This window comes from Trifolium pratense, linkage group LG4 (assembly GCF_020283565.1).
Source record: "Trifolium pratense cultivar HEN17-A07 linkage group LG4, ARS_RC_1.1, whole genome shotgun sequence".
NCBI lineage: Eukaryota > Viridiplantae > Streptophyta > Magnoliopsida > Fabales > Fabaceae > Trifolium > Trifolium pratense.
In genome coordinates, this window is record NC_060062.1 from 36206650 (window position 1) to 36218389 (window position 11740).

At 32.8% G+C, this 11740-nt stretch overlaps 1 protein-coding gene across 3 annotated transcripts; it reads left to right on the forward strand.

Annotated features, from left to right (window-relative positions):
• The first annotated feature begins 2850 nt into the window (after nucleotides 1-2850).
• On the forward strand, nucleotides 2851-11474 carry LOC123920706. Of its 3 annotated transcripts, none has more exons than XM_045973009.1 (10): nucleotides 2851-3533; nucleotides 4254-4534; nucleotides 5455-5488; nucleotides 6437-7152; nucleotides 7242-7290; nucleotides 7363-7488; nucleotides 9367-9471; nucleotides 9553-9644; nucleotides 9740-9893; nucleotides 10911-11474. In XM_045973009.1, the coding sequence occupies exons 1-10, from the start codon at nucleotides 3357-3359 to the stop codon at nucleotides 11178-11180; spliced, it is 2004 nt and encodes a 667-aa protein (XP_045828965.1). In that variant the 5' UTR covers nucleotides 2851-3356; the 3' UTR covers nucleotides 11181-11474. The 3 variants fall into 3 exon arrangements, with proteins under 3 accessions (XP_045828965.1, XP_045828964.1, XP_045828966.1); XM_045973010.1 differs by having other exon boundaries at nucleotides 3398-3533; nucleotides 4204-4534; XM_045973008.1 differs by having other exon boundaries at nucleotides 3223-3533; nucleotides 7242-7488.
• Nucleotides 11475-11740: the final 266 nt, after the last annotated feature.

Below are 11740 nucleotides of genomic sequence, written 5' to 3' on the forward strand. Positions count from 1 at the left end.
CATATCCAGCTTTGTCGAAAGATACCTTGCAATTGCATGGTCCGAACCACCCTGAAAAAATAAAATCATAAATCATTGTAAGCCTAAGCAGTAGTTAATAAATATATCGAAATCAAATAAATATAAACGAGAGGCAAATGATAAATAATATAAAGGTCTAGGCGGTTTATGGAGGTTTATAAATCACACTTCTTCTATTACCAAATTAATTGTCTGATCGATTCTTAAAGGTTAGTATTACACCTTCCGACATATTCTTGAGCCATCCGTATAAGTGTGGCAGCAAGAGTCTCCTCTCCATGGTAATATCCGGTGGATTCACATACATAACCGATGAAAGGGAAAACCTTTATTTCGTCTACTATATCTTTTTGTAGTGCACCAATTACAATTTTCCTTTGGCTTGGTTTCAAACCATCAATCATCGAGAGGATGTCTCACGAGTTACTCCCTCCGTCCCAAAATATAAGGGAAAATTGGTCAACCAAAGTTGATGTATCTAGTCCAAATTTTTAACCAAATACATCAACTTTCTTTGACCAATTTTCTCTTATATTTTGGGACAGAGTAGTAATCTTTTGCATATTCTATGTATTCCAATTCAATAAACATCAAAATGGATATCTCTTGATTTTCTTGTCTTGTAGGTTCAGAATAAGCAGTTATACCATAATAAATAAAATAACAAACAAATGATTTATTTTTTTAAATAATTTATAAAATAAAGTTAATAAACAAATGAATCTAGATGTAAACATCACACCATATGTGATTCTATCCACAACTTTTTTGAGTCTGGATTATCCGGACCAAATACCAGATCAAGGGCTTCAGCATCCCTTTCACCTTCCCAATTGAAAAATCTTCTGCGTTGTTCAATATTCTTGAAAAGACAATACCTTTTTTGTCATCGAAGGAACCTAACCCCTGCATAAATACCAACAACAAATTAAACAAGTACAACAACCTTGACAAATAAAAATAAGGTAACATAAGTCATGATGTAGAATTGCAGCAATTAAAACTTCCATATACTCAGCCAACCGCCAAGATATATATGTATGCAAAATTTGACAGTTTTACATTTTCCATTAAGACAACCAGCATATAAAAAATAGAAAGAAAAAAAATAATAAACTTTTAATTGCTAAGGAATGAGTAAATATAAAAAGTTCACAGCTATAAATAACAGAACAAGTTTCATCGGCACAATCTTTATGATTTTTTGCACCCATTTCATACCCCCGTGTTGCATGCTTATTAACAAGTTAACACATGAACCACACAAAATTAATTCCCTAAATATCCATTACATTTAAACTCTAATTATAATAAGCAGTGAAACTATAGTCCCTATCTCTAGCAACGAAAGGTAATAGAAGGATTATTAAAGTGCAATCCACATGGAAGGTCAAATGGTCATTTAACATGTCACATTAGAGTATCTAACGACGAAAGTTAATAGATTGATAATTTTGACTGACGTGTTACCATTTCAAATATTATTTGCCGCTTCACAAAATTCAAAGACTATTTTGACTAAAGCTCAAAACTTCGAGAATCAATTTGTCTATTTACACATATGTATATTATCATCCAAATTAATCCCTCGAAAACCTAGTGCAAGATTGAATTATAGGGCTTAGAACCCTATTAATTATGAAAGTTGCATGCAAAATAACATAGTACCAAAAATATTTTGGTAGATTTGATTGGCAAAGCCATGCTTTACCTATGTGCAAAATATGTTGGTGTTTCTTATCTACTCTCCCATTTTGTTAGAGAGATTCCACACAACTTATTTGATGATGTATAATGTCTTTAGATGAATAAATGATGAATCATCATATTTGTTTATGAAAATTATTCAATTTTTTATTTTATTTTTAAAATAGTGCGATGAATTATCATATTTGTTTATAGAAATTATCCAATCTTTTTGTTTTCTTAAAAAATAGTATAACTTGTTAAGAATTTTTAACGATCAAATGGCAAAATCCTTAGTATTTTTATAAAAAAAATTCAAAAGGCATAACACTAGTGAGTCAATGAGTTTTTTGGGTTGAGTCCGGTTTTACCCGTAACTCATTTTTTTTAATGGTTTTTTATTTTTGAAATTCATATTCACCCACTTGCCCGACCCAACCCAATTTTTTGGGTTAGATTGAGTAAGTTTGACCGGATCGACCGAATTTGCCCAATAATTGAGGTGAGTGATTTGGAGGGTTTACTAAATGAGTTGGTGCAATGCTCATACAATATAGATTTTTTTTTTTTGTGTGGCTATGAAGGGTGATTTTAATTATGTTGAGTCGTGCAGGTATTTTCAGAAACTATTAAGGTGAAAATGTGGGATGCTTTGCTATGAACATTGACACTGCAACTGCTCTCTTTGTTGAGTTAATGACTATTATCCTAGCAATTGATCGTGCTTCCGAAAACTAGTGGAATCAACATATGGATTGAAAGTGATTCCCAACTAGCTATCTTAGCTATGAAGTCACCTACCGTTGTACCATGGCAACTGAAGAACAGATGGTTAAATTGTTTGACCAAAACAAGAGAGATGACTTTTATGATTTCACATATTTATAGAGAAGGTAACCATTGTACGGACAAGCTTGATGTAATTGGTTGTCTTTGGATAACTACACTTGGTGGAACTCAGCTCATTTAGAAATTAGAGATGAATTAACTAGGAATCGATTTGGTCTTCCTAGTTATAGGTTTTGTTAGATTGTTTTGTTTGATTTTGAGGGTTTGGCTTGACCCATCTCTTTTTGTAGTCCACACTTTTCTCTTTATAATATTTGGTACTTAAGAAAAACCTGCTAGTATTATAAAGAATTTAGGCAATTGTTGCAGAGATCACAAGGTTAAGATTTTGTATGGTCGTCAAAAATCGTTCTAGAAAATCAAGTTTAATTCTTAGTAAAAATAATTTTTGATTATATTTTATTTATCTCACGGTCAATTTTTAAATTATTCGAATTTAATTTTATAGCCATATTAGTATCACTTTTTTATGAGACATGCATGTCCAGAAAGAGAGGTTAGCCCATTGCAATATCCAGTATTATTTATTTTTTATTTTTTAAAACTTGAGCCCTTTTGTTTTAAAAATGTATTATTATTTTTGTGTGAAAAGTAAAAAATAAAAAAATTATTACAGAATAAAAACCATAAAATTATTTTTCACGAAAACTTTGTGAGCGGGAGCAGATTTTCATTTTTCACTCCTATGATTTACTCCCGGTTAAAATAAAAATAAAAACTCAACTCTGAAAACCTTCCTTCCCATATTCCCTCCTCCAAATTCAATCGGCGGCAGTACCACCACCGCCGCCGCCGCCACCATGGCGTGTTCCTACGACGGACCATCACTCGAACACATTCCGTTATCACAACGCCGTAAATTTGCGCATTCCGATTCCACTGATTCTCATTCCCAAAACCACTCTCGTATACCCTTCTCATCCACACCTCCGCTTCACGCTACTGTAAAAAACGAACACGACGATTCCAATTCACAGGTAAATTATTCCATACTCAATTTCATTCTTCATATCCTTTTTCTGCTTTATTTCGCCAATGCAATCAATTTGATAATTATGCAATTTTTTTCTCGACATGCCTTTGTTTTCTTGTATAATAATAATTAGGGTTTTTATAATTGACTTATTTGAACTTATATGAAAAAAGTTTGACTTTCTCTTATCTTTGTTAGGGAAATAGTTTATAAATAACCAATCAAATGATAAATGGTTAATTAAGCTGTATATCTAACCAATCAAAATTACATTGTATGAAATGTTTATAGAGTGGTGTAAAATGTTTGTTTTTATAAAAAAATGTTTTTTTTTTCTTCATAATAATTAGGATTTATTGAATTGACTTATTTGGAATTATCCAATGACATAAGCATTATTGAGACTTTTCGGAAGAGCTTGAGAACACTATCAATGACATGTCTATTAGCTCTCTGGGATTAATTACTTATGAAAACAACATTTAGTCTATGCAAAATAGTTTATACATAAGCAATTATGTGATAAGCGCTTACTTAAGATGTTTATCTAAATGAGACCTAATGTATAATGATTATTTAGTCAAGATTATATTGTATGAAATGTTTATAGAGTAGGGTAGAATGTTTGTTTATAAAAAGTGGCAGTTCTCAGTATGGAGCTGTCTTTTGCATAGGTTGCAAAAGGAAGAAGACTCAAGCATGATTATGCCCTAGTTTTAAACAGGTTACATATTCGAAGGTTCGGAATGATGCTATTGGAGTGGAGAAATCCAGTGTGAATACGAGTAGTTTACGTCCATCTTCAACGGTTTGTGATGTTCCTGTTACTATGAAGGTTGAAGATTCGGAGATTCTATTGAGTAATGTTGATAATGGTGGAAATGGAAATACATCTTTTCAGTTAGATTTTCCTGCCACGAAGGTGAAAGAGGAGATTCATGAAAGCATTGTTGATGAACTTGATCATGTTGTATTGATAGAAAGGCAAAGGATGTTGCTAGCTAGGTACTTTAGTTTATGTTAATTCTCTCTCTCTCTCTCTCTCTCTCTCTCTCAGTTGGGCCTATTTTAACACACAATTTCTCTATTTAATACTATTTACTAGTATTGTTTTACAAGTTTACCATTCAAGAGAGAGAATTCGTTAAAATTTTCATCAGAGTATTTATTACTGATTGCAGACATAGAAGTAACATACAGTAATAATTAAGGGTAAAGAAATAATTAATGCAGTTAAAAATTTGAAAGGAGTTTTATAAAAAGGGATAAGGAAGAAATTTAAAGGGTTATATATTTAGGGATATAGGTAGGGTCAAATTCCGCTACTCTATAGTGCTATTGTAACCATTATTTGACACCACTGGCAAAGAACCATAAAATCATCCAAACAACTTTCTATTAAAATTTTCATGCAAGTCTCAACCAAGAGCTATTGCAATTGTTTGTTTGTGGTGGTGGGTGGTAAGCCCAGAAACATTTCATTCTTGATGAATGATGAGTTAAAGGGAATAGTTGTAAGCTTGCTATAGTGGGCGAGTGAATGGAAGGGGCCTGGATGTTTACAGAAGATGAAGCCTTAAATATTTTCAAAAAAATTAAGCAACAAATGGATTTATTTATAAATGTATTTATGTCAAGTAGATCAGCTTTACACGTTTGAAAAGTTGTTCAGTTAGTCGGGCTATCAATAGCGCTAGCTAATAGCTATACACATTTTACAAACTTTATACATTTTAATTTTAATTCCTTTTTAGCTAAAAAACAAATTCCATTTGGTTCAAACTTTTATAATGTATATAACTAAAACCATGTTTAATTGGAATACCATATTTTCATCATTGTGGGGAACCAAAATAATTTTTGTTTGAAGGAAGCTAGATGAATTTTTCTTTTGAAAAATGGTTGAATAATATATGTTATTGCAGGAGGCTTGCAGGGCTACCAAGTCCAGCATTTGAGGTAATTTAATTTTTTTATCGGTTAAATGTTAGATTTACCAGGAAGACAAAAAAAGTAGTCATAACACACTTTTTGTACTTGTTAGCCTTTGTTAGTTGAGTGATATAATTTTATTGAAAAAAGTAGTTAGTTTATTACCTTATTACTCATTTTTTATTTATTATTAATTCTTGATTGTTATGAAGAAATTAGTACATTGTAGTGCATACCTAACTGCTGAGATGCTGATGGGCATTTAAATGCTTCCTAACTTTCTGAAATTAAACTCTTCATCATTTCACTTCTCTCCTTGATTTCATATATCTTATCTTGTCGCTGTTCAAAAAAAAAGTCTTATCTTATGTTTCATCTCTTTGGCCACACAGCATTGGTTTTTAATAACAGAAACAATGTAATATTTCCATTTTAGGAACAATTAATCACATCAAAGATGTTTGAAGAACATATATTGGTAAACGAATAGGCACTTTTTGACATAATGTACATACATAATATATACTAAATAAGCAGCAAAGCAACACATTTCTTATAGTTATAATTTTCCCTTTAGTTGTTTGTTGGGGCTCAATTCAAGTTGTACTGTAGGAAGATGGGCTTCTTCCCTGTGATACAGAAGATCTAGATAGATATTAAAGAAATTCTTTACTTATACTTAATTTGTAAAACTTAGAATTTGTTTTTGCGAGTACAACAAATACTCTGAGTTCAAACCACATAGTTGTTTTGGGTTATTAGCAGTGAAGACGACATTTTGCTTACAATACCTGATGTTTTCTTAGTATTTGTCTTGTTTTCATATACTCATTTTATTTCCTTATTTAAATTGTCATGCTTGCACTTTTCTTTCCATGTAACTACCATTAGAATGTAATTTGTTTCAAAAAAAAAAATCTTATGATGGTCAAAGTTTGATCTTTTTACTAAACCTGCAACTTATTTATGCCACAGGCTAATAGTGAAGGCTTGACCAAAAAAATTTTGGAACAAAATGTTGAAAAAGTAAATGGAGAATTTTTTTCTGTTGATGGGAAAATAACTGTAGCTAGAGATCAGTGTTATGACACTCCAGAAGGAAGTAATACTTCACTATCTGAGTTACCACATGAGGCCACATTGGGATCATCTTTGTCAACTGAGCATGCCTCATCCAAATCAAGAAGACCAGTAGTTTCAGCATGCCCTCAAGAACACAACCAAATTGTCAAATCCGAAGAAATGATCATGCATTTTGATTCCCACGAGGAACAAGGTGTTATGCCTATAGATAATAATGAACCAAGTAGTTCAGGTTGTCCGACCTCTGTCAAAATCAAGGATGAACCTTGGGATAACAGTGAAATCCACGATGTTAATGAGGATGCGATGGGTAACATCTCCATTAAACAGGAAGTCCAGAATGACTTTATTAACGAGGATGCGATGGGCTACATCTCCATTAAACAGGAAGTCCATAATGACTTTAATGATGATCAAGTGGAACATATGAGCTTAGCTGATAGATTAAATTTTCTCACGTCCAGAGAGAATTCTAGTTTAAATATTCCTATGAGTTGCTCATATCTGAAGAAGACTAAGCCTTCTTCCTCTGTGCCGAGCTTTAATTTTTCAGAATCTGCAGAACCTTCACACATCAAGCGTGCACGAAAAAGAAAGAAAACAGCCACGTAGTATCCAATTGTGTTATCTTGTAGTTTATCTATATTTCCATTATAAATGTATAATAACTAACCCATATGTTATAATTGTTTTGCAGTAATTCAGTTCAAACAGCACTTGAGGAGGATGCCCCTGGCCTCTTGGAGGTATTTTTGTTTGTGTGCAGCCACTTTGAAATTGGAATTTATATCGAGATTCATGGATTATGCATTTGGCAGGTATTGGTAGACAAAGGTGTGTTAGTAGATGACATTAAGCTTTATGGAGAGACTGTAAATGATGAAGCTTTGGATGAATCATTTTGCGAAGATAGCTTTTCAGAGCTTGAAGCTGTAATGACAAAGGTGAAGAGTATGCAATAATTATAATAGCTTCCTAAATAATCCGCCCTTTCGTTTGATTTCAGGACCAAACTAATTCAACAGTAAGGATATTATAACTATCTAACTTAACCGTAAGATAGTTATAATATCTTTAACTTTTGGATTCTTATTTCATTTCTAAATATCAAGAGAGTGAGCCTTGGCGCAACATTATAGTTGCTGCCTTGTGACCTCCAAGTTAAAGTCTTGGAAACAGCTTCTCCACTTGCGGGGGTAAGGTTGTTTACATACACCTTCCCCAAACCTCACTCGTCGGGACCTTCATGCACCACCAGTCAATTCTGTTTTTAGTAATATCTTAAGAACATATTATTTATTGTTTTGTCAATGAGAAATATAATTAAGATATCAAATTATATACAAAAATTGACATTATGCTTGTTTTTTAAAGCGAAATTAAGATGATTGGAGAAGATATTCAGTTAAAATCATTCTCTAAAATAGTTTTAATGGAGCATCTATGTATAATAGTTTTTGGTGTCCTAAATTTAATATTTTATTCCTAGAAAAGGACGTCTTCTCTACAATTTTCCCCCAAACAATTGCGGTATCAAACACAATAAAATATAGAAAATATTTTCCATCTGTTAAGCTATTACAGTGGAGTCTATTTTGGGAAGGATCTAGGGAGAGTGAATCTTGACTGTCTTAGTATCCATGATTGATTGAATCAATGAGAATGAGATTCATTCTTCTCATTCGTAACATGAGATAAGCTTGGTCTCTACATACTTCCCCAGGTTCAGTGCATATGCTTAAATTTCCATAATATCTTTACAAGTTTAAGGTGAGTAAAACAAGTTTGTTTGGTAGAATACGAAGGAAATGAAAAGATGACCAATATTTCCTGCTGACTGACTTATTAAGGGTATGTTTGGCTGTGAGGTGAAAGTAAGAGAGAAAGAGGTGTAATTGTGCAAGTAAATGATAGTAGAAGTGAGAAAATAGAAATATAATTACTTTTGAAAAGGCAACAATGCCTTTAAGCAAATAATTTTTAAAAAAAAAAAATTATTTTACGTATTTACTCAAATTGATTCAACTAATTAGGTTATCTAAATTAATTCAATTGATTTAAGTTAATTGAATTTATCTAATATATTAAATTATTAATTTTATATTTATTTGATCAAATTATTAAGCTAATTTAATTTGTGCGACATTCCTCTCCCCACCCCTCTTCATGTTATTTATGTTTAATAATTTTCAGTCACTATTTTTTCTTCTTCACATTAGCTTTCAACCCTTGTATCTATAACATCCCCATCCCTTCTATTTTGATACACATAGGCATAAAAAAAGGGTGATTAAGATCGAAATAGGTGAGGAAGGTCAAGAGTGGTTAAAACTTAAGTTGCAGCTTGGGCTTGTTATAGGCAAGGAGTTTTATGGGGTTGACGTTTTTGACTTTTTGGTTATGGTGGAAGCGAGTTCTGCAGTTTTTTTTTTTTTTTTTTGCAATGAAGTTCTGCAATTAGTTTAGGGATAGGGAAAACTGGAAAAGTGAAGAGATGAGGGAACATGTCATAGGGGAAAATGAGGGAGCATGTCTGTCGTTTGTTTTCGAGTACTCCCAGAAAGAAAACAAATGGAAATAAAATAGTGTTTTCGCTAGATAATCCAAAGTCACAATTACCACCTTTCTAAAAGGCTCAAAAGAAGCAAGTCACTTGCGCCTGGCATATTTTTCCATTTTCCTAGTTTTATGGTTATATATGTCCTAATTTTTTATAGTATTAATATTTTTATAGTATTAACATTGAAATATTTTTCTTGAGTCATTTGGTGGTTTTTCCCTATTGCTTTATATTTATTTAATTTACTCCTGTTTGGAAGCAGATTTTCTCTCAACGCCAATCTTTCATAAAGTTCCCTGTTATTCGTGCTGGAAAGGGTTCGAGAGTGAGCTATTGCTTGGCTTGTCTAATCTCACTCGTGGAGCAGGTATTTGGTTTCTTACAAACTCATGGTACCCATACTATGTTTTGATATAGTTTATATATTCCTGTTTTATTTATGCTACAGACACGATATTTGAAGCTTCAAAAATGGCCTGTCGAATGGGGTTGGTGCCGAGATATTCAATCATTTATTTTTGTTTTTCCAAGGCATAACAGGTGCTTGATTTGCATTTAAGTTAATCATTTTGAGTCCGTGTTTTCATTGGTTTATATAGTCCATGATGTTGGCATTGAATTGAACTTAAATGCAGGATAGTGTTGGAACGCCCTGAATATGGTTATGCAACCTACTTCTTTGAACTGGTGGCATCCTTACCCGTTGAATGGCAGATCAAGCGGTTGGTGGTTGCTATGAAGCTGACTACGTGTAGCAGGATTTCCATTATTGAGAACAAAGAATTATCGGTAATGACTCATTGCATATATGAGATGCTCTTGGTGTCTTACTGACCGTAACTATATCTTACTATCCATAAATATTAAGCGGTTTCCCTAAAAACGTAAAATAGTGGTTAGTTAAGCTTCTTTACAAAATAGTAATAATCTCTTTCACAACAATTCACTATATTTTTGCTACTGATTGTTCTATCTCAACATTGAAGCCAACCTCCATCCTTCAGTAGAAAAATATAGTGTGAAATGTTGCGAAGGAGATTATTATTTATTTATTTTGGTCAAGTAGCTGTGTGGCTAGTTGCGAAGGAGATTATCAAAACCAACTATTCAACAAAAGTTATTTAAGAAAAAATGTCACTATTGATTGGAATGTTAGCCTTGGAAATTGGAATTATCTTAAAATGTTTGTTAGATGGAGTAGTGATTAATGAGAAAATTAATCATTAAACTTGAACAGTCGTTATCTTTTCATTGATTAGTTATTGAATCTTACTTGTCTGGATGATTAATTTCTATCTAATGCATATTGCTGGTAATTAGTGGTCTCTCTTTTATTTTGGTTTGCTTAATTAACTGTCTCAGGCATCTGTTAGGTTTGTATTTCCATTATCTCCTTTCCCTTTTGTAAGTATGTGCCTCATTTAGAGTCAAATGCAGTAGTTTTTTTATTTTTTTATTTTTTATAAATGGCTGAACACGGTGTCTGAAGTTGAAAGTGATTTGTGTAGATTTGGTTGTTCAGTTAGAATGTTCAGCCATGTAAGCCTGAGTCCATTGAAGGTTCCTCAAAATTTCAGCTGCTAAAAGTAATACCAAAACAGTTTAAAAAAGAGAGATGTATTATGAGATGACACAAGTTACTGTTTTCATTTTTAATTGACCAGCCTTTTCTTTTCTACTATTTGTTTTTCCCTTTATCTTTCATACTCAATTTTCTATATGGGTTCTTAGAGTGTCAATATAACTTGCCCTTATACTGCTTTCTATCCCGCCCCAAATACTCAATCCTTGCTGTCTTTGGTATAGGTTGGAGAAGATTTGGCTGAAGGTGAGGCAAAGGTGTTAATGGAATATGGCTGGACCCCAAACACTGGCCTGGGAACCATGCTTAATTACCGCGACAGAGTTGTGCATGATAGGAAGAATACGGACACTTCAGAGTGGCGAACTAAAATAGGGAAGTTGCTGATAGATGGTTATGTTGGTGGAACTATATTGATGTCCAACATCCCAAAAAGTGTTGCAAATTACAGGTGTGCTCAAATTCCTAACATAGACTATTATTCCGATGAATGATTAGAGGGTAGCTTGTGTAGAAAAGGTTTTCTTATGTACATGTAGTGTATTTATATGGTGTGCATTTTTCAGATTAAGACTTGGGCTTTGTTTGTGTAGTCCACTGTGAAAACTTCAAATATTTAATTATTTATCACATAGCCTAAAGGAATATAGGGTTGGATCAAAATAGGGGCCTGAAATCATGCTTTACCACCGATAGTTAGAATTCAGAGTCGGTTTTTTACTTTGTTTATTTTTCTTTTAAGTGGTGTTGCAATAAATTTTTTTAAGGAATAAAATTATATTTTAGCATTTAAATCTCAGGGGTTAGGGGTTTAGGGTTGGAAACAACACTCAAATACTGTGTATGCGGGCTGACCCGCCCCGTCTAACCCACTATGCATAAACCTGCATGTTAAACGGTTCGGACTTCGGACTGGCCCGTCAGCAAATGAAAATGAGTTATAATACGTTGAGTTCGGCCTGCATGGTCCTCAGGTTAAGCGGCTTGACCCGTGGATCATTATACAATATAAAAAAATTACTTCTTTTTAAAAAAGAAACTAAAAAATTGGTAT